Below are 23,498 nucleotides of genomic sequence, written 5' to 3'. Positions count from 1 at the left end.
CAAAGCATGGAAACACTGCCCTTCCTCAGAAAAAATTCATGGGCCAGAAAGACCACATGCTTTTCAAACTTCTGTTCAAACTATGTTTTCTCTGGCTCGGTGGTACCATCATTCACTTTCAGCTGGTAATGAGAAATAAGAGAAGTAGCCTTGTGAAGCTTCTCACAATCGCTTTTGAAGTGTCTCAAATAAGGAAATATTTTAGTTCTCAGACTTTTAGATTTTGTAAACCAATGAAATAAAAATGAGGAAGGCCAACAGAGGACTGGTTGGCAACTTCTATTCTGCCAAGTAAGGACATCACAAAAACAGGACTAGCTATTCTGTCCATCTCTTTCCTCTGCTTCCTGAGGACACCGCAGACTCTGGTCCAGGCTGTGGGGCAGGAGGTGTGGCCTGGGACTGAGTTCCAGCAGGTGGAATGTGAGAGAAGTCATCAGGGCCACTATCAGCCTGGTCCCCATCCAGTCCTGTTTTCTTTCCCCATCCACAGGCCTCATTCAGAGGACTCCAAAGCCCCAGAGGAGGGCAGAGCCGAAGACAGAAGGAGCCTGCATCCCGAAGGAAAAGACCTCCGCTAATCAGTAACATTCACCCTGAACTTCTCCTAACCCGGAGCCTCAACTCAGCCACACCGCTGAGCCTTTGGGATTTGTCTGTTATGCAGCTCACCTTACAGGCCAATTTGACCACTATCTAGAGTCGCTGTCATTTTTTTTAAAGACGTGTTAACACTGAAAACTGAGGGAGGATGCCATCTCAGAATAAAGAACGGTTGTTTCGCTGTATGGAAAACTACATTCCTTTTATTTTCTTACTTCACTGTTGGCTGTTGGACACCTGTCTGAGGACTGGCATTTGAACACCTGAACCATACATTCCACCCACTCTGTGGAAAGCAAAGTCATGACAGGAATAACAATAATTCTGAGGGCTGGTCAGGCTCGGTGGCTCATGGCTGTAATCCCAGCACTTTGGGAGGCCAAGGCGGGCAGATCACCTGAGGTCAGGAGTTCAAGACTCACCTATCCAATATGGTGAAACCCCGTCTCTACTAAAAATACAAAAATTAGCCAGGCATGGTGGCATGCACCTGTAGTCCCAGCTACTCGGGAGTGAGGCAGAAGAATCGCTTGAGCCCAGGAGGCGGAGGTTGCAGTGAGCCGAGATCGAGCCACCACACTCCAATCTGGGCGACAGAGCAAGACTCAGTCTCAAAAAAAAATTCTGAGAGGTGGTCCAACACTCATAAGCAGGACAACACCCTGAAACCAGGAGCACAGGCTGCCTCTCTTGCTGAGCGATGTCTGAGAGAAGCCCATTCCACCAGCCTCCTCAACTTCAGCTGTCTCAGGCACACATGGAAAGAAATCAAGCTTCTGGAACTCCAGCCCACACAGTCCACCCCACCCACGAGTGAGGCTTAGACTGATGAGAGTTCAAGCCTTGGCCAACCTGCCCTCCAGGCTGTCTTCTCATCAAGGCTCTGCAGCAGAAAACCCACAGCTCCTTTCTCCTTCTCTCGCTTCCTCTCCCCAGCACTCTCGAACTTTCCCCGCCCACTCCTTGAGGTGCTCTCAGATGTCATCAGGGAGAAGAGAAACACCTGTACCACATACTTGGCTGGCAGAAGGACACAGCAGCTAATCCTTAACGACGCTACTTGGGGTTTTAAATACCTGCATTTAATTTGATCCAGGATCAAACTCTTTTTGAAAAACTTTGAAAATTTTACTTTTAAACTCTTACTTTAAAGAGAAGGACCTAGGAAAATATGTCCTTCCAAAATGTCTCTTCTCATTCCCAGATAGATAAGTCCAGGCAAGCACTAACTGAGAAGTGCAAATAAGAAGTAGAAGTAAATAAATTATTTAACCCAGAATGCTACAAAGAGAAAGCAGCTAAAGGAATCTCCTCTGGTCACTGAAGCCTTCCCTTTCCCTCCTCTCTCTTTCCAGCCCAATCCTCTGGATGCATCTGGAGATCAGAAACTCACAACACAGGTGCCCTGGGAAACCCAGGTAAAAGTTTCCTCCCCTCCCAAAACATCTGCACTCTTGAACCAGAGTGGGGATAGAAAACTATGCAAATGTCAATAAAATAAAGGACTAGGAACCTAGAAAAAAAAATCACCCATGTTCCCCTGGAGTCTGGGATAAAAAGTCCTCAAATATTCAACTTGGGCATCCTTAAAGATGACGTCAAAATGTTCCCTCTGGCGGGTAACACTCAGATAACGCTTTGAGTAGGTTGCAAAGCTTTCAGTGGTCAGAGGGGGCAAAAGGTCTGAAGACAACTTGCTGAAATCGATCTGCTCAGAGGACAGGAGGCCTCCTCACCAATCCCAAGGCCGGTGAAAGGTGAAAGAGCACCAAGGGCAAGCCTCAAAACATCCAGGGGCTTTTCTACAAAGAAAACCTCTAGAAGGCAAGCCTGGTACGACACCTGTTTGTTTCTTTCTTTGTTTCTTTCTCTTTTTTTTTGTTCTAGAAAAGCCTTTTTTATTAGATGTGCCTTTTACTCGTAAGAGCAGACTGAAAAGGGGCAGCCCAGTAGGGGGATAAAATCCCTGGCAAGAAATGACTTGTACGAGGGCCACCAGGCACTCGCAGGAACAGCTCAGCTCCTTCGCTTGGCGAGATGTCAGGCACATCCTGGTCGTGAGAATAACTCGCTGGTGAGTCACAGCTGATCCCCATGGCAGCCCAGGTGCCCATCCCCCCACAGCAGACCTAGTCGTAGGAATCAGGAATGATGCGCGCAGCACAGGGGAGCCAGCAGGCAGGCTGGCGGGAAGTAAATTTTATTATCACCAAGACATGCATTCTGCCCTCCGGCCTCACCTTCCTTCTCTGTCTCCACCCTGCCCCCATCCTCACTCCCAAGGGAAAGAAAAGAAGTTGTCAAAGCAGGCTTTTCCTGGCTGGCTCTCCATGGCATGTGGCCAAGACACCAGCACCCCGGGCAGCCCCCAGCAATCAAAAACAACCTACAGGTCCTTAGATCCCTTTACTTAACTAGTGGCTTCCAGTTTGTCTGGTTCCTTTTCCATCCATCCCCAGGGATCTCCCCGTGATGTCCCCTTTCCTCCTCCGCAAGCCTTTTTCCATCGCCAATCCCCCACGCAGGTCCCACAGCCAGAAGACACTGGCCTGGGAGTGGGTGGGAGGGTGGCCTTCCCAGGAACATAACCTAGACGTGCAATCAGCTATAACCACAACCCCGGGGTGTGAACAACCTTCCCTCTCCCCTCTCTAGCTCACAGGGCATAGCTGGAGCTTGATAAATGAGATGCAATTAATTGGAACTGTTAAGGCAGCGGGGAGGGGCTGAGTGCCTCCCCTCAGAAGGCAAACAGAGACAAATTACAGGCCCCAGAAACCTCTGAACACACAAACTGCATCGTAAACAACAAACAGCATCTGGCTCATTGGCAGGTCATTAAGAGTCAAGATAACTCCCCCCACCCCAGCCCCCAAGATCACCTGGCCTAGGGGGGGTCCCATGCCCCACCAAAGGTCAGAATCACCTGAGAGGCCCCACTCCACGCCTACCAGCTCTGTCGCCCTCTGCCTGGAGCCCAGGAATCAGTCTTTTTTAAAAGACACACCCAGCCAGGTGTAGCGGCTCACGCCTGTAATCCCAGCACTCTGGGAGGCCAAGGCAGGTGGATCACGAGGTCAGGTGATACAGACCATCCTGGCTAACACAGCGAAACCCCGTCTCTACTAAAAATACAAAAAATTAGCCAGGCATGGTGGCAAGGGCCTGTAGTCCCAGCTACTCGGGAAGCTGAGGCAGGAGAATTGCTTGAATCCGGAAGGCAGAGGTTGCAGTAAGCCGAGATCACGCCACTGCACTCCAGCCTGGGCGACAGAGAGAGACTCCGTCTCGGAAAAAAAAAAAAAAAAAAAGAAGACACACCCCAACCCCAGGTATTTCTAACGCAGCTTCTTTGGGAAACAATGAATCTAGTTGATTCCCCTGCCTCCCAGCAGGAGCTGGAACTAAATGATGGTAACTAGAAAGATACACCATTTTATGGGGATTTGGGATGGTCATTAAGACTCTAGGACATACCGATGATATATGCTACAATGTGGATGAACCTCACAAACAATATGCTAAGTGAAAGAAGCCAGATACAAAAGATCACATATTGCATGACACCATTTATATGAAATGTCTCGAATAGGTAAATCCATAGGGACAGAAAGCAGATTAGTGGTTACCAGGGACTGGTAGATCAGAGAGGAGGGAATCACTGCTTAATGGGTAAGGGGTTTCATTTCAGAGCGATGGAAATGTTTTGGAAATCGTAGCGGCACAACATCGTGACGATATTAAATCCACTGAACTGTTCACTTTAAAATGGCTAATTTTATATAATGTGAAATACACCTAAATGTTTTTAAGGCCTCTAGGACCTGCAGAGAACATTATATTTCTCAAGTGCTAATCAAGAACCGAGGAGCTTCCACTCTTAAGAAGTGCTCCTTTTATCTCATCTCGAGCCTTCATGCTACCAAAATATGCAGCTAGAATGAGTCATACAGGAGGCAGGCTGGGGACTGGGTCTCTGGCCAAACCAATCCTTCAAAGTGCTGTCAGTGGCATCTGCAGAGCCACAGCATCCGCACGGGCCTCCCTGTCCCCAGCTGGAGAAACGGCTGCAGGCCCAAGGCTAGTATCCACCGCCAGTTCACAACAGTGGATGCCACCCACACCTTGACTTGCCTCGGCATCTTCATCAAACAAGTCCATATCACCCCACACACGCTGTCCCTCAGCCCCCGGCGTGCCCTGGCAACTCAGAGAGGTGAAATGATTCACCTCCTATTATTCAGAGTAAGGGGAAGGACCTGCTACTACCCAGTCCTCAAGTTCTGGGTTGTTCTAAGTAGAGGGGAGGAAGTCAATGGCTTGGATGAAGGGACTGATGACTCACGCGTTCACTTGTGGATGAAGTAGGCATGGAGGTCTGCTAGGTGCCAGCCACCCTTTAGGCTCGTCAATCATTTCTTACCTGTTAGCTCACACAGAGCACTTCTGGGGAAAATTCGGGTTGCAAGTCTAAGCCAATGATAAGAAGTTTCCTATAAAACCACCACCACCTGTATAGTTGTTGAGCCTTATGCAGGAGGTGGGTCCCCCGAATAGAATGGGTCACAGGTACCCTTCTCTACATCTCCTCTTTCAAATTGGTCAAACCCAAAGATCAGGATGTCCCAGACTCCCACAGCATGCAGTCCTCACAACTCCTACACAGCTTCCTCCCAGAACACGGTACGAGGAGGACAAATAAGGCAGTCTGATTCATTTCTCTGCTTCACTAGCAGTGAAATACAAAGAGGCATTTTTAAAATTCTACAATATAGCATAAAACAAATATCCTGTCCTTCAACCGTGAGGACAGAAGGAGCCAGGCACCCCCTGTGCTATAGGACAAAACTGAGGGAGCCAGAGACAGCCTCCTGAGGTCCACGGGGAACAAGGTTTCCCAAACCATCCCTTTGCACGGCCTAAATGCTAGGTATGCAAATCGCCTCTCACTGTCCCCTTTCAAGACTGTGCTCTCACTATATTTAGCAAGCTTATTATCCTCCCTGGAGTCCTCACCTCAGAACAAGAGCTGAAATCTAGTTTACAAGCACTCCGGGAAGAGAGGCCCAGTTCATGGAATCTCAGCTCACTCACTTGACTTTTGAGTTTGCTCAAGATGCTTCACCCACAGAACTCCTGAACTACTTTGCTGATGAATTCAGGCTGCCCATTTTCCAGATGAGGAAACACGGAGAGGGACCTTGGACTAGAACTTAGCATTCACTACTATCTCCTTCACTGAAGCCACGACCATTCTACAGAGAAAAATACACACATGCCCTTTCCTTTCTCTTTGCTAAAAGGATGACAATCATGATCTCCCTGCCTTAGAATATCAGTTTAGAGAGCTTATTTCCCTTTCTGATTGATCCTTGGCAGGGAGAACCTATCTACTGTTTGCCTCTGTGTACCACTCTGTCCTGGTGAACCCACTTTGTCAACAAGCGAATGTGCTTTGCTGTTTTGGGAGGGGCTCCCTACTAAAAACAAACTGTGGAAAATTCTCTTTCTCATGAACTTAATATCACCCCTTAATTTACCAGTTGGTAAAAAGAGAAAAAAAAAAAAAATGAGGAAAATATCAAAGCCAGAAAGAATCTCAGAGAACATCTAAACCAAATGCTACATTGTGCACATGAGATGAAGCTCAGAGACAGACTTTAAGGCAATGTGGTGGTCCTCACTGCCCTAAAACACAGGGCCCCAGTGCAGGAAACACAGTCAGAGCGAGCACAGCAAGCACCCCCTCAAGACTGCATACCCTAAGCCAGGACTTGCCTTATGTGAGGATTCCCCTGTGAGCCCAAAGCCATTTCTCACAGCTCTTCAGGATGGTTCCAGACCCCCGACTTTCCCTCTGCAGCTCACCATAAATAGCCCCTCACCTTGTTCAGTCAATAAGCATTCATCAAGCACTTACTATATACCAGATGCTATACTAGGTGTTAGTAAAATGGCAGACTCACATCTGTAATCCCAGCACTTTGGGAGGCCAAGGCAGGCAGATCCCTAGAGCCCAGGAGTTCGAGACCAGCCTAGGCAACGTGGCAAAACCCCATCTCTACAAAAAATACAAAAATTAGACAGGCTTGGTGGCGCATGCCTGTAGTCCCAGCTACTAGGGAGTCTGAGGTGGGAGGATCGCTTGTGCCCAAGAGGTCGAGGCTGCAGTGAGTTATGATCATGCCACTGCATGAGGACCCACCCATTGATTCACCCCCACATTTATTTCACATAAGATTCACCCTAGCCATCTTCCTCCAGGGTTTCTACCCAACAGTGGCAGCCTGGGCGACAGAGCTAGACCCTGTCTCAAAAAATAAAAAAGAAAGAAAAATAACACGCTTCTAGGTCCTGCCTCAACAGCTCTGAATATAGTAGGGAAAACACGCATTAAACAATGAATTCCAGGAATCATGATTGAATTACTGTTGTTACACAGGGGACCTAACATCATGTCGAGGAGAAAGTGAGGCTGCACGGAAGACCTGACCTATGTACTGACACCATAAGGATGAAGAGGGAGGAGTTAGGGAAAAGGGGATGGAGAAGTGAGGCAGAGAACAGAGACCCAGACCTAAGGCAGGGCAGAGCAAAAGCCAGGAATGAGAAGGGCCTTGATACTTGCTGTGTTTGAGAAATTACAAGATCAGTGTGGCCAGGAGAAAGTGGAATTATATGAGATCTCCAGGTTTTAAAGGTGGGGAAAAAAAGGCACTGCAAAAAAGCTGTGGATCCCCGCCTGAGATCAAAAATTTCACTAGAATACTTAGGACAGACAAATGTGTCTGCGTAAATCTGAAACAAGTTAGCAGGTTGGTTTGAGTCTTGATCTCTCCGGTTTACCACCTGTCTTAACTATGGGTAAGTCACTTCACCTTTTCGAGCCTCAAGATACTCATCTCTGAAATGAGATGAATAATCATTCTTATCTTCCCCATTTTTCAAGATTGTCGTAAGAATCAAATGACATGCAACCCATGGATGTCATTTCATAAACTCCGACGCACTAAAACATCATTTCTTTTCATTACCAAATGCCTCTCAACCAAAATAAGCCATTCCTCACAAAACGGCTCCACATAAAACATTAACATTAGTGTGAGGCCTAAGAGCAAGCGATGACATATATAAAACGACAAAACGCTGCACGCCTGAGTCAAGCTAGGAGCTCCCGCCTAACTGAAACTCACAGGCAGTTTTCTCCTTGATTCCCAGCCGAACTCCGAAACCTGGGGAAACCCAACCTCCAGGTCCCAAGGCTCCAGCCCAGACGTGACACTGTTTTCTAGCACTTTCCTAACCCCAAGAGAAAAGCATTTAAACATTACAACCCAGAACTGAAGGCCTCTATACCCTATCAGTGGCTTCCTCACCACCCTGTGAGAGAAGCTATAAACAAGACTAATGGAGAAGGGGGAGTGCATTAAACCCCATGGCTCTGCCAATTTCTCAGTAATATGAGATGCCCTCTGGGCTACCAGGAGGTGAGGCAACAGGCGGACGTCCCACAGGCTCTGATCTGCTAGCTAAACTCCCCCAGCTCTGTTTAGATAGCTCTTTCACCTCTAGCCAACTTCCACATCCATTCCTTCATTTCTCTCCTCTAGAGATTGAAGGCCTTGTTTCTGCAGTAACCGTTCCCACCCCCACCCCACCCATCACCACCACCACCAACAGCACACCTTGCCAAATTCAGCAAACCACGTGCACAGTTAGCTGCAGATTTTTTTTTTAACCACTCAGTGAGAGAATTTCAGGGAATGAAATATACAAAGATGAGGTAAGTCATAGGTACAGAGTCTCAGGTTACTCAATTAATTGAGCACAGGTTTAAAACATGCAAGTCCTTCCAAACACTCCCGGTTTCACAGGACACTCACCCCACTCTGCTGTGTCCTCACTCCCTGCCATCTCGGGCTCCTTGGCTGAGATCCCTGGGCAGCCAGCACTGGCCTTTCTTCCCAAGTCCCTGGGGCAGAGACACATGGATCTGTCTCGCATGTATCTCCTGGGCTAATACAGAAAAGGGATCCTTAACTATCTGGGACCCTAACCCTATAGCTTGCTATCTCACAGGTACCTATTAAAGTCTTCCCAGCCACAGTTTCCAAGCTAGCCTTTCTCCCCAGGTGGCTCTTAACCCAGGGCCCTCCGGGCTCAACCAGCTCATACCAGCCTTTCCAATGCCTCTGGGCACAGAGGCTTTCTAAGAGTTAAAAATTTCATCAAGGCCAGGCATGGTGGCTCACACCTGTAATCCCAGCATTTTGGGAGGCCGAGGCAGGTGGATCATGAGGTCAAGAGTTCGAGACCAGCCTGGCCAATATGGTGAAACCCCCGTCTCTACTAAAAATACAAAAAAATTAGCCAAGCGTGGTGGCGCGCACCTGTGATCCCAGCTACTCAGGAGGCTGAGGCACAAGAATCGCTTGAACCCAGGAGGCAGAGGTTGCAGTGAGCCGAGATAGAGCCACTGCACTCCAGCATGGGTGACGGAGCAAGACTCGGTCTCAAAAAAAAAAAAAAAAAAATCATCATGACACTATGCCTCAGCTCACCAGCCCACCAAAGTCAGAAGGAAATCATCTCAGTAACCCTAAAATATTAAAATCCCAACTGAGGGCCCACCCATTGATTCAACCCCACATTTATTTCACATAAGATTCACCCTAGCCATCTTCCCCCAGGGTTTCTACCCAACAGGCTAGTCTCTCTTCTAAATAATAGAGGTCACATCAGTTACCTTCTTCATTTAAAAACTCCCCAAAAGGGGGGGGACATAATAAACAACATATCGGTCTCCACACGGCACAAATGCATTTGATATAGGTACATCTTTTTATTGCCCTTGTCAGCCACTCAGATTTGGGATATAATCACATCAGCCTGCCTTTCTGAGAATTCGTAGCTGTGTTTTGAATCTAATTCAGGGGACTGGAGATAAATCATTGTGAAGGGTCCTGATTCTCCAAGCTAAGAGCCTGCGGCAGCAGCAAGAGCAATGGCACGCTAAGTTAAAAGGTCAGCCAAGAAGAGGGGGAGGTTTATATGCAAAGATGAAGACCACACGCCTGTAGTGTTTGTCTTCATGCCAATCTGGAGGGTTGAAGGGAAGACAGACAGACCCAGCTACATCAAGGTAAGTCAACAAGAGCACAGGAAGCAAAGGGCAGGGCAGGGAGATGGCCCCACTGTTAAGGCACTATTTACATCTTTCATTGCTAAACAGAACGTGCAGGGTCTGCACTCCACCTTAGCGAAGCCCAACACAAGTGCAGTGTTTGCGCAAGGCCAGATGAGAAGTGAAGCCAGATTTGGTTCACCCTGTGAATAGCCAGCCTTCATTGACTAAGTGACTGACGGAAGGAGGCAACTGTGCAGAGGCATGCCCTAGAGTCAATAACTGGACCCACTTGGCCCGCCACGGTCCCCTGGTAAGTTCCTACCTAGGAAAGAAGGGCCACTGTCTCCTAACACTCAACTTGGCAGTCAGCAGCCACCAACACCTAGGGTCTAGACCCGAGCCCTCCGCTCTTGCTTTTATTGCCCTGTTTGCGATGCCTACACGAGCAGCTCTTTGCAGGAACTTCTCTCTTGGGTGAAGCAGAGGTTGCCTACAGGTGGGAAGAAGAGGCCTCATCAAAGCTTGTGCTGTCTGTACAGTAGCCAAGAGCCACATGTGGCTATTTCGACTTTAAATTCGTTAAAATTAAACGAAAGACACTTCAAATCTTCAGTCACACTTGCCACATTTCACCTGCTCAATGGCCAGATCTGACTAGTGAATGTGGTGAACAGCACAGACAGAGAACATCACTCTCACAGAAGATCTATGGAACAGTGCCACATCGGAGGGTCCAGGATGTGACCAGGAAGATAGGATCTTCCAGCTCTTGGCTAGTAGCAGTGCTATGGGCATGGATGTTACCGTTATAATAAACCCAGTGGATAACAGAACTTTGTAATTACTTTTTAACACACTATTGTACTTGTGATCGTTATGCAGTCCTATTTTTATGGAACTCACCATAAAATGCACAAAGCATTGGTCATGTTACAGTTTTTAAAAACTGAGCAACTCACAATAACATAGGAGGAAACCCAAATCTTGATCTTGCTCAGGAGCCCATCCTGCCTTTTCTGGTTTTTAGCTTCATCAGCCACTTCAGTACTTGAAGGCCGCCCATGCCACTTCTTCGAAGGCCCAGGGTTCGCAGGTCGATAAACCAATAAATTAGGTCGAAATTAACTGTGGTCCATTTTAAATTGAGGGAAATTGATTTTTGCATGTACGTGGCTAGACTGACTATAACATCTGCCAACAGAGTCTGGCATACCTAGAAAATGCATAGGAAGGTCCTACATTCATCAACAAAGAGAATGTCTCAACCCCACAGCCCAGACCACCTCTGGAGAAACACTAATCCCTGAATATTCAAACCAAAAATGGAGTGAGCTCTCTTTTACTTTCCATCACATTTATTTAAACCCAAATAAATGGAGGAAAGGTCAATGTAATGCCCCCAGGTTTTAATACATTTTTATGCATTTAAAACATTTAATACATTTTTATCAACTCTCAATTATCTGCATCTGAATTCTTGTCTAAAATTCTAAACTCCAAATTGCCTTTCCCTGAACACATTGATGCCAGCCATTTCCCTTATCAATAGATCAGAGAATGCAAACTCATTTTAATATTCACCTAAGCAAAACTTAACTAGGAAGGTAAATGAATGCTTTTAAAAAAAGACTAAATACATACATAGCAAAAGCAAATGGATTATTTTTTGGATTATCTGCTCTCCAGATTATGGTAAGACTGCCCCCTGTGTCCCTCCATTACAGTGGGTGGAACAAAGCTGGCTCCAGCTCTCTCCGCCCTGGGATTCAGCAATGACACTACAAAGATGGCTGTCATCTCTAAGGAGGAAAAGACCAAAATCTGACAATGAAACGTTCCTACAACATCCACCTTTTGCCTTGGGATGTTCGTTGCTATAAGGATCTGCCTTGTGGATCCCAAGTCTCAAAGCAATTTATTAAGCATACCACTAACTTCATTTTACAGAGCATAGAGAAAATATTCTCGGAAAGAACACAAATTAAAACCAAGATCTGTGATCACTGTATTCTGATGCTCTTACAAGCCTGGACTCCACATCTCAAGGGAACTGTGCTCCAGCATCTCTTCAAGTTATAAGAGGGCTACATCAGGCTGCTCTCCTGCTCTGCAAGAACCCTTGAAGTGAAAGGAGAATGACGTTTTTCTCACCTGGCCTGGAAAAAAAGTAATCATCTATTTTATATTATGACACTTCAGGTAATTTTCTAACAATTCACCACCATAATATCACAAATATAATTTAAAGCTCAAGTTAATCTCATTATTCAGGATACCAGGGATTCCAGATAACAGGAAGCCACTTATAATTCAAGTTTCAAATTTTATGTACATACATGTTGTACATGCAGAGACTATTTCTGGAAAGATACACAAAAAGACTGATAACAATGGATGCCACCTGGGAAGGAGCTCTGGGTGAACAGGGGGCATGAGAGGGAAGGAAATTTACTTGTCACTACATACTCTTTTGTACAAATTTTGTTTTGTAAATGTGCATTACCTAATCAGATAGCTTTTTATTTCATCCCTTGAAATTCTACCTCCTTACTCTCCTCACCAACCCCTTTCCTCCATTCCTTCCACCTCTTAAAGCCTCCACCTTCTGCGCCTCTAACCATGCAAGCTACTTATGAACTAAAAGTGGCCAGAGACTGGGCACAGAGCTCCCTAAGAAAAGATGCCAAGTGGAACCAGGAAGAGTTTTTCAAGGTCACAGCCCTTATTGAGCCAACTCAAGGCCCAAAGCAACTCTTCAGCTACGTAGAAGCCAATCTGAAACAGCAAATTCTTTGCCTTCTCATCTTATTCTGGAAGCATACAGGTCAAACATCCTCACTTCAGAATCAACCGGCTAATTCTTTCCCAAGCAAGTGTATCATGGAAGAATCTACTCAAAAGAGATCTAAAGCTAAACGGTATTCCACCCCCAAAGGAGGCCCTTTGTCCCAGGGCCTTGTGCTGTAATAGACACTTTATTTTCAGTCTCAAATCAGGACACTGAATACTCCCTGGCCTCTAAAATGTAGGAATTATGAAGAGAGAGCTTGTTGGAAGGAAAATAAACCTGTAAATCCTGTTACGCTTTGTGCTTCATTCCAAAGGATTTTTCCCCAAAACAATACCATTAGCATAAACCAGAATGATAGCCCTAAAAGGGAGGATTCTGTAAAATAGAATCCAAGCTCTTCATTCAAAATAACTCCCATATAGCACAGGAAAATTGGGACTCCACTATCTGTAGGGCCATGCCACTTGCATCCTCACTACCGAACAAGCCAACTCATTTTCACTATCCATGTGTGGTTCACTACATTCCTCCTTATAAATACATTTTATATAATGTGAATTTGCTTCCTACCCTCCAGGCCTCTCTTCTTCCAGGTGCGCTGCTGGTCCACAAATACTCATTAAGGGCCTCCCAAGTGCCAGGGAAACACAAGAGAACTTGATCCATGCCCTTAAGGAGCAAATAGGAAAATGAGACAGTTGAGGAATTCTAACACCAGGCAGCAAGTGCTGCACCCAAGCTCAGAAGAAACTCTTCCCACCGTAGCCTGAGAATACCAAGAGGTATTCCTTGGATGTTAAAGAATGGAATAAGAGCTTTCCAGGCAAGGACGAGAGTCGGGGAAGACCATTTCAGGCAGAGGAAAAAGCAGGCATGATGGCACAGAGAGACAGAGCTTACTTGAAATCAGGAGGAAATTCAGTGTGGCATAAAATAGGGAATTCCTCTTCTTGGACTTGGCCTTTTTAGGAAGAGGTTCAACTTCTAAACTTTGCCTTTTTTCTTTTTTTTTTTTTTGACGGAGTCTCGCTCTGTCGCCCAGGCTGGAGTGCAGTGGCGCGATCTCGGCTCACTGTAACCTCCACCTCCCAGGTGCAAGCGATTCTCCTTGCACCTCTTGAGTAGCCAGGACTACAGGTGCCCGCCACCACGCCCGGTGAATTTTTGTAGTTTTAGTACAGAGGGGGTTTCCCCATGTTGGCCAGGCTGGTCTCGAACTCCTGATCTCAGGTGATCCACCCGCCTCGGCCTACCACAGTGCTAAGATTACAGGCGTGAGCCTTGAACATGGGCAGAAAAGTCCTGATATCTGCCAGCAAATTATTTTCACCTCTACAACCACATTTCAGTATCACAAATGTGCCTTTAACTAATCATGGCAGAAGCCAATCTCCCCACCTTAGAGAAACTGAGGAGGAAAATAGTCAAAATAACCAAGCCTAGTTTACCCAAGAGGTTAGCAAAGCAGAGGAAAAAGGACCGACATTGACTCCAGCACATGGCTCTTTCTCAGATGCAAGTATTCCCCTGAGAAAGCCTTCCCTTCTCTTCCCCCTGAAGCTGGTGGCCTTAACATTGTCTCCAGGCCTGCTTCCTTCAGGCAGCTTCTGCTTCCAGCCCTACTCTGTACTGCTAGTGTCCTCTTAACCTCACTCAAAGGTCAGAGGGCAAGAAGCTGGACAGTGTCTGAGCCCACCATCCCTTATCGCTCCATCTCCCATGCGCTGCATGTCACAGCCCATTATCACACCATTGTAGAGTTGTGGCTGGTTTCTTGTGACCATGTTTCCTGGTTCCCGTCCTGGTACACTGACATGCCTGTATCTACAGCTGCTTGTTCTCCTCCTTAAATTGTACATTTCCTAAAAGCGGGAATGAATTTTTATTCCCCACCCCACTGCACTTCCACAGAACCACATTCAAGTCAAGCAGTATTGTTGGAAAACATCACCATTCCTTAGGTTTAAACGTTGAAGGGGAAAGCGGTGAGTATAAAGTGGAACTTGGCTTAAGGCTAAAAGTAGGACCATATAACTTATTGTCACATCTTGACACTTTTGAGAGTGAAGGGGGTGCTATTCTTAACCACCAGAGACAACTTAGAAACCAGGTCTGCCCCAGGGAAACACAGAGGCAATGGTCATCCTTGCTAGAAAGATCATTCCAAGTAGATGTCAGTTACTCCAGGGTTCCAAGAGGGGCACCTCAAACCCCTTCAGCTTGCACTCTGAAGTGTCTGCACTAGACAGAACTTGTGGCAGAAAGCCCAGTACGGGGAAGTTCTTCCTTTTATCTGACTCAAATCCTTACAGATTCCAATTAATTCCACTTCTTATTAACCTCAGAGCAAGAGGCAACAACGGCATAGGAAGGCAGCCACAGAGAAGAAAAATCTCACCCTTGCATCCTCACCCTCTGGTTAGGAATTCCTCATTATGAGTTTGACTGCTAGTTCTCCATCCTTCAGCTGAACCAAACTCAATCTGGCTGGCCCAGAAACTCAAAAGCCCAGGGTTTGGAAGTCACTCCCAATGAGAACAGAGTTCATGTCCAACTTGCCCCACATCCCCTGGAGCTTTTCACAAACCAAACCCAGAAAGAAATGGCACCTGTACGTGTATTTTTGAAACCAGAAAGCTTTTTCCTCAACCTAAACTACAGCTTCAGGGGACCTGAGCACTTCGAGGGATTGTCTCCCACCAGCCCCCAACTCCCAGTTCCCAGAATGCTGATTCAAGAGCACAGCAGAGCTGGGCTGACTGGGGAGGCCCAATGAACACGCAGGCCACTCCTCCTCCTACTCCTCCTCCCACCCTCCATCAGCCCCATGCCGTTGTCGCTGTTGAAAGCAAGGACCTTGATGACTTCTTTTTGTTAATACATATATTTGTCATATGGGGTGGGGATGGGGGACAAGGATCTGGGCCCAAGAGGAACTGAGCATGCAGGTTCCTGCAGCCTGTGGCCACCATTAGTTACATGCCCTGGGGCACACACTCTTGCCCAGGGGCCAATAGTGGAGGGAAGTCTAATGCACCCACCCAGTCACCACCATCCTTTCCCCCTTTATACCAGTTCTGTTTTATTTTAGGAAAGAGGTATTTAAACAGCACTGCATAAAGACAGGGTGACTGCAATCAAGCAAAGGTCACTCAGACAATGCAGATAAAAACTAGAGAGCAGGCCACCTTCCCGGTATGACCTTGGACTAGTCACTTCACCATTCCATGCTTCAGTTTCTTCACCAACAAAATGACACAATAGGGTGATATGTTTATAAGGTTCGTCCTGGATCCAAGGGTTGAACATTTAACTCTATATATTTCCTGAAGAAATGGCTAAAGTGAAATTAGTGAGAAAAGGCAGAACTCAGGGTAATCTTTTATTAATAATTTCTACTTTAAAAGAAACAATTTGACTCTAGAAAACAAGTGTATTTACCACCTCCTCTGCTCCTACTTTTTCTCCCCTACCGACTTTATACTTTTGCTGATGTCAATCTTAACTGCAGGACTGGGAATCTCATGAGGCAATAACACGGTCAAATTAATTTTGCCAGGGCTGATCCGAACCTACAAACTCCATCTGCAATTCCTCGCAGTAAGTCTGACCATAAAAGTGAAATTCACATTACTTATGATCTAATAAACCCATTGCCTGGATAGAAATAAATCACTTATAAAATAATAATGCCCACCAAATTTCCTGCAGTCATTTCAAATCTCCAAGTGCCATAAGGGGTATGCCTCTCCAAAATAAAGTTATCTTGAAGAGGGTGGGAGAGTCAGTATCTTGAAGGGTGGGAAGAAGGAATGGAGAGCATCTCATACCCTAGCCAAAAATCAAAAATTAAAAATTCAGCCCTTACACACGCACACACACCTCTTGTCTGACTGTACAGAGACAGTCGACAAGCTTTCAGGTTCGCCCACCTTATTGTGCTAATAATGCTAAGTGTGGAAACCCCCACCTCGTGCTGTTCTGTGTAAGTGTACCGCAACTGCAGGGTGCTCGCCTCCACTGCCAACTGATGGTACACTAAAGAAAGCCGGTTTTTTATCCAGATGTAAAATGAAGGTGCACCCCTCCTATACCTGCCGGAAACTACATCGTTCTGCACACACCCTGGGGTAATACGCACTGCACCCGACGAGTTACCTGGAACACGTTTACTAAATCGACAGGAAGAAGGAAAGATCAATGCGATTCAAGTGCTGACGGTTGTACTCGTGAAGGAAAAAAACAAATGCAAGCCGGGAAGTCCCCAGTGGTGCCTGCACCTAGGAAGCGACTGCAACGGATGGATGCGGGGATGAGGAAGTGCAGGGAGAGGAAAAAACTGGAGGGAGGCGGGTTGCAAAACTGCTCACCTGTCCGTACACCTTGATGGGCTCGGGCTGCAGGGCAGCGCTCCGTTTCCTCCGGAGCGGCTTCTCGTCCGCGCGGCTCGCCCCCCTGGCATCGCCGCGCGCCCACAGCCGCAGCTCGCGCGGGTCGCCCTGCACCACGAGGAAGCCCCGGTCCTGGGGCAAGGGCGCGCGGCCGCCGTGCAGCCTCTGCGTCCAGACTTCGCAGAGAGCTCCGGGCGGCAGCAGCGCGACCAGGGTGAATAGGAACGGGAGTCGCGACTCCCTCCTGCTGCTCCGTGTCGCCATGTTCGGGCGAACGCTACTGCAGGTGGCGCCGCCGCCAGGAGAGAATGTGCAGCGCGAGGCTAGGAGAGCCGCTGGGCCGGGGCCGCGCGCGCCGCTCCCGGGGCTCCAGGCCGCCCGCGCCGCTCCGGGCCACCCCGCTGCGCCCGCCGCCGCTGGCGCCAGGTCCCGCTCGGTTCGGCGCGGCGCCGTCACGTGTGAGGCTCGCGCACTTTCTGCGCTCGGCGGCCTCGGCGGCGACTCCGGCCCCTCCCTGGCGCGGGGATGGGGAAGTTAAGGCAGCAAGCGCCGACGAGGGTGCGTCCCCTTCCCTGGCGGGCACACCTCCTTGTTCTCCCTGCAGGAATGTAGAGTTGCGTGGGGCTCGCTCGTTTTCTCTGGAGTTAATTGCCTCCTATACAGGGTCGTGTCGAGGTCGTCTTAAACCGTGGCCACTTTCCTGAGTGCACAGCCCTCAGTCCCGTCACAAGACCACCTCCCCCCGGGCCCCGGCCTCATCCCCACCTCCGTGGGAGAGCCCAGAGCCACAGAATTAGCTCCTAGAACGCAACCAACAAGTCAGAGTCCGGATGAACCCGCTCCATTGGGAAACTCAGTTTTTCATCTACTCTGGGCACCAAGACGTAATTTGCAGGGGCCACAGCAAAAACTACCCTTTATCAAGCTACGTGCCCCCGCCTGAAGCACAGCAAATAAACATGCTGCACAGAGGCAGTAAAACCAAGGGTACATCTGACGAAGAATGCACCACACCTGGACAATTATTACACAGCTATACAGGGTGTGCTTGCACGCACGCATGAATACCTGTGCGTGGCACAGGGCCCCAGCGGCGGCTTGCTTATGATCCCTCCAAGGTGACCAAGCACTGAGCCACCCTGCCTCAGCAGTAAAATAGACACATTTACCAGTCCCTTCAACCCACAGCCAGGAGCTAGGCGAACACCCACAGAGGAGGGAGGACACACTTTAGATTAACCCTACATTCAGCTTGAAGAGCCAAACTCTGTGAACCGCAGAACATAAAACTTCTGCCATGGTACTGCTAAGGTACGCCCAAGGAAAATTTTTTTTTGCAGGTTAGTGGGAGCAGCCAAAATCTATGTACTACTGCAACCTTTCCTATTTCATTTTATGTTTCACTGCCCTCTGGACTCAGATCCTGGTTTTTGATAAGAATAAAGACACAGCAAGCAGGGCTGAAAGGGAGACTACCTCTATAGTTGCATACAAGCTGCTGTTCAGGGGAAGGAAGGGATGGTCAGTTCAGTTTTCCAACAATGTTCCTCATCTCCAACAAGCCATGGTAGCCTGATTCCTACCCCTGCCCACTCAGGTGCTTTTCAGTCAGCTTCCCAAAGCCCCCTCCTCTACCCAGGACTACCAATGACAACCTGCCAGAGGCAGGCCAGCTTGCCTCATCTCACTGAAGCCAGCATTCAACCACCCTACCCTACCCCATATGCCAGACTTGCTGGAGACCTCTGCCTCAGATTCTGCACTCTCCCACCTCCTCCCACACCCGATTTTCTCCCCAAGTCAGATGATGTCTTTCTGTCCATCTCAACATAATTACAGAACCACCCAGTTCTCCCCACCAAGCAAATCATGCATTCTCTATGTTAACTACCCTGCTTTGTTCATTATACATTGTATACAGGTATCAAAATATCACACTGTGCCCAGTGTGATATGATTGGGGTGCCTTCATCCTGCACCCCAACTTTGATGGTATTTCAGAGGGATGGAGGAAGTGGTAGCTTGTTTACAACCCAGAGCTGGTTTTGAAGCTGAGAGGAACGCCTTGCTCATATTGTGCAATCAGCTCTAACTCATATATAGAAAACATATATATTTATTATATACAAATATATGTCAATTAAAAATAACAATTCAAACAATCATGCATCCTCCAAGAAAGCCACTAAACCACTGTCACCTCCCACCCCTCATCTAGATCAGCTCTGTCTGGTCAGCATCACCTTCCCAGGAATGGACAACCCCATGGTCTCTCAAGACCAGCAGCAAAAATATCTCTGCTCCCATTTAGCCCTCAAAGGAAAACGAAGGGAATATGGCTAAAGTGAGAACATCCTGTAGATGAGTCAATTATTGGGGGTTTTTCCAACATATATTTAACGAGAACCTTCTCTACAAGAGCAAGTGTCAGAGTCCCAGCAGAAAACAGAAACAGGAGTCTCCTAAGTGTGGATTTGAAGATGGGGATCTGTTTGCCCACACAAACTGCTGGCTTAAGCTTCAGATGGCCCCTTGCAGAGAAGGACTAGTAGGGCAGGGCCAGCTACTTGCTCATTTTGATGTTGATTTGCAACTTGGATGCTAGAGAATTGGTAAGAATATTCAAACATGGTTAATGTACTCCTTGCAAGCCCTCCTATCTAATCATTTTCTACATTCCAAACCATTCTCAGGTGGATAATCAGCAACCCCCCAAGACTGTGCCTGCTGCACAACTACAGGGCACAGTGAAAGACACGCTGAATTTCGAGTCAGAAGGTTGACTTTCTAGCTATGGGGACTTGGCCAAACCTCCTCAGAGCTTCAGTTTTCTCATCTGTAAAATAGGGATCTTAATCCCTACGAATCTCACAGGACTGCTGAGAGTACCAGATGAGCTAAGTATACGAAATAGCTGTGCAAATTTGTGTGAAGGCCTCCAGAGAGAAATAGTGCATGCAGGTGGCATTACAGGCATAGATTCTAGTCCTGGCTTTGCAACCAAATTATTATGTGATTTTTTTTTTTTTGTCTTGATCATCTTGCCTCTCTGGACATTGATTTCTTCATAAGTTAAATGAAAAGATACCTTTCAGCCCTGACCACTCCCAAACTGGGTCATGAGATAGGAGCAGTCACAGACAAGGTCACCCAGGACAGGAGTTAGAGCTGAATTGTGCAATATGAGTGAGGTGTTCCTCTCAGCTTCAAAACTAGCTCTGGGTTGTAAACAAGCTACCACTTCCTCTATCCCTCTGAAGTAACGACAAAGTTGGAGTGCAGGATGGAAGGCAGTACCCCATCCCCCTCTGTCCCAGCTTGCATGGCCTTGCTCGGATGCTGCCCAGCATCCTGATGAAAACATGCACGGAAATGTCATGATAGACTCACAGCTGTGTATGAAACAGTCTTAAGCCTGTTGTCAGACTTTAAACTGCCCTCCTCTGTCTTTCTGCCCATCCCAGGCCACTGGAGATGGAGGTAGAGGACAAACACACAGAGGTCACACACAGTGTCCCACATTTTTATCCAGATGGAGTCCCGTTTAAAATAGCAGCAAGGACAGCCACGAAGAGGAAGAAACTCCCCAAAGCCTAATTTGACTTCTTTCTGTTCTTTCTCATCCTGTGGCCTTCTCACATGCTCACCTCCTGGCTGGCCAACTTCTATTCATCCTTCAGGTTTCAGAGCAGCCTCCTTAGGCACCTAGGCTAGGTTATAGCCCTCACTCTAAGGCTCTAGTCCCCTGTAGCCTTTGATCCTTCCTCTCTGGTCACTTGCTTAATCTCCATCTTCCTCTTAATCTACAAGCAGCAGAACGGCAAAACCAGTCTATCTCATTCATGTCTACATGCCCAGTGCCCAGCATACTCTTGGCACATGGTGGCACTCAATGTTTATAGGATGCATATATTTAAGTGAAGGTGAGAAGTGACACCCCCTTTGTCCTGGTGGCAATGGTTGGTTAAGGGGCCAATATCGTTGAATCTCAGATCTTTTCTTACCACCATCTGCTTCCCACCTCGTTTTTTCCCCCAAAGCAGGCCTCTCTGAGTCACACAACCAGACCAGAGTCATTAAAACAGAAAAGGGACTTCCCTGCCCTTAGGATAGTAAACATTGTTCCCTCTTCCATGTTACTTTGGCCGAATAACTACCATTTACCTCACCAGCTCAGGCAAAATAGAAATACCCGCCTGCCCCCAAAGAAATAACTCCTTCTCCTGCTGTTGCCAAAATCTACTTCAGTTAGGAAAACGTCCAAGATAATTGATGAGGTTTAAAATACAAATGCACCCAGAGCATAGAATAAGTAACTTATATTCTCACTCTTGATTAAATTAAATCCAAAGAGGAGTTTCTGGAAATAGCAGTAACTTATTTTGCATAGCAGTGATCTACATTTGCATAACATTATAACAGCATTATCTATCTCATTCCATCCTGCAGCAACCCTTTGAAGTGGGCCAAAGCAAGAACTATTGTCACCCCCATTTTACAGACCTTAAGCGCTGAAATTCAGAAGGGAAGACTACTTGCTTTGCCTAAAGTTAAACAGGCTTGCTAACTTACTGTTAGTAAGGGATAAATTTGAACCCAGGCTCTCTTTTTCTGCCACATCTGATACCTCCCTTAGGAAAAGAAGAGCTGGTATTTCAAGTCCTGGGTATAGTGGGACAGCGGGAACTAGGACAGAAAGAAGGAAAGGGAGTGGCTGTAGGTCTCACCTCCTTCACAGCTCAGCCCTGCTTTACCAGCGCTGTCTCCCTTCCCAGGTACCTAGCCTAGGTGAGATGCTATATCTGCTTGACCCTCAGGCCCTGATTGGGACAAGTTAGCAATAATGTTACAGTTACAAAGCTCACAAGTCCAGTCCTATTTTCTGTACTTTTCTAGGATATGAATTTAGCGAGGGATTTGGTTTTCAATGTGTTCCAAAACCTGTGAGAGAGCACGAGTTTTAGAAGATGCCCTCAGACGGGCACAGTGACCTATGCCCTTAATCTCAGCACTTACGGAGGCTGAGGCAGGAGGATCGTTTGAACCCAGGAGTTTGAGACCAGCCTGGGCAATGTGTCGAAGCCCCACTTCTACAAAAAATAGAAAAATGAGCCAGCCACGGTGGCACATGCCTGTAGTCCCAGCTACTTAGGAGACTGAGTGGGGAGGATCACTTGAGCCCAGAAGGTCAAGGCTGCAGTGAGCTGAGATCGCACCACTGCACTCCAGCCTGGGTGACAGAGAGAGACCCTGTCTCAAAACAAAAAGCCCTCAAGTTTTGGTTCCACTATTTACCCTTGTCTGGTCCTTCATCCCTGAGTAAATCAACTTCCTGAACTTCTGTAACAGGAAAGCATTTAGACCTTTCTCACAAAGTGTGTGAAGTGGGAACCTAGAAGTTTTGCATAATTATGTAGACCCAAGGAGAAACCTCCTGACATAAGACAATGGGTGGCTGAAGGTCCCCGGGAAATTACCTCTTTCCCTGGGAATATAGAGGAGTAGAACTCCCCCTCCTGGGTTTGAAGTGAATAAGAGGAACTTAAGCTGAAGATTCTTTGAAAATCCCTGTGTAATTACATATTAAGGCCTGTATCTTCTTCCCTGGAGGCCTTTGCAGTACATTCACTGGGGTTGCATGCGCTAGGCACAGACGAGCCTAGGGATGTGACCAGTCAGCTTGGACACAACATAATTGAAATGTGATGCTTTGTTTCAGTAGATGCCTCTGCACTCTCGTAGGGCCAGCAAGACAGGGACATCACACAGTCAGACTAGCTTTTTGGCCCACCTCTCCTGGATACATTCCTTTTCCTTTTTTTTTTTTTTTTTTTCTTAAGACAGAGTTTCTGTCACCCAGGCTGGAGTGCAATAGTACGATCTCCGCTCACTGCAACCTCCACCCACTGAGTTCAAACGATTCTCCTGCCTCAGCCTCCCGAGTAGCTGGGATTATAGGTATGTGCCATCACACCTGGCTGATTTTTGTATTTTTAATAGAGACGGGGTTTCACCATGTTGCCCAGGCTGGTCTCAAACTCCCGACCTCACGTGATCTGCCCACCTCGGCCTCCCAAAGTGCTGGGATTACAGGCATGAGCCACCATGCCTGGCCTTCTCTTGGATACATTCTAACAGAAACCTAGGATCTCCCACACCCCTTTTCCAGTCAGAACAGATCAAAATGTTCTCCCCTCTGGCCTTGTTTATTCATTAACTAAAAGACCACTTCTTGACCTCTTCCTGGATTTCCCCCAACCACCGGTAGAGGCCCTGAAACTTGCTTTAGCCTTCTTTTGAGATGTTGATCATGTTCTGCCTTCCATTAGAGCAACCATTTTAGTACTTACCTCCTTTTCTAAATAGTAATGATATCTTGGAGTCTGTTCCCCTGTCTTGTACTTAACAGAGACAGACTAGATCCTGCAGAATAGAAATGAAAGTGAAGCGAGTGGTGAGAGGGAATTACCCCCACCCCCGTTCCTCATACCCTTCGGCAGTTGGTTCTGGAAGGAGGAACAATTTTGGATCAATGCTCTGGGGAGTCTGAATTTTCCATTCTAGCTTTCACTCCAAAGAATGGCAG

The 23,498-nt window shown here is 47.3% G+C and overlaps 1 protein-coding gene across 1 annotated transcript in view; it reads right to left on the bottom strand.

The window, feature by feature from the left end:
• SORL1 (sortilin related receptor 1) overlaps positions 1 to 17,435 on the bottom strand; it is a 180,451-nt gene extending 163,016 nt beyond the window's left edge. The window contains exon 1 of the mRNA XM_023208488.3: positions 16,892 to 17,435. Within this exon, the coding sequence (XP_023064256.2) occupies positions 16,892 to 17,176 (285 nt within the window). The 5' untranslated portion in view covers positions 17,177 to 17,435. The remainder of the gene's footprint in view (positions 1 to 16,891) is intronic.
• Between the last annotated feature and the right edge of the window lie 6,063 nt (positions 17,436 to 23,498).

This window comes from Piliocolobus tephrosceles, chromosome 13, assembly GCF_002776525.5.
Source record: "Piliocolobus tephrosceles isolate RC106 chromosome 13, ASM277652v3, whole genome shotgun sequence".
Taxonomy (NCBI): domain Eukaryota; kingdom Metazoa; phylum Chordata; class Mammalia; order Primates; family Cercopithecidae; genus Piliocolobus; species Piliocolobus tephrosceles.
Note: the sequence above shows the minus strand (reverse complement) of the source record. Positions and strands in the feature narration are given on the sequence as shown.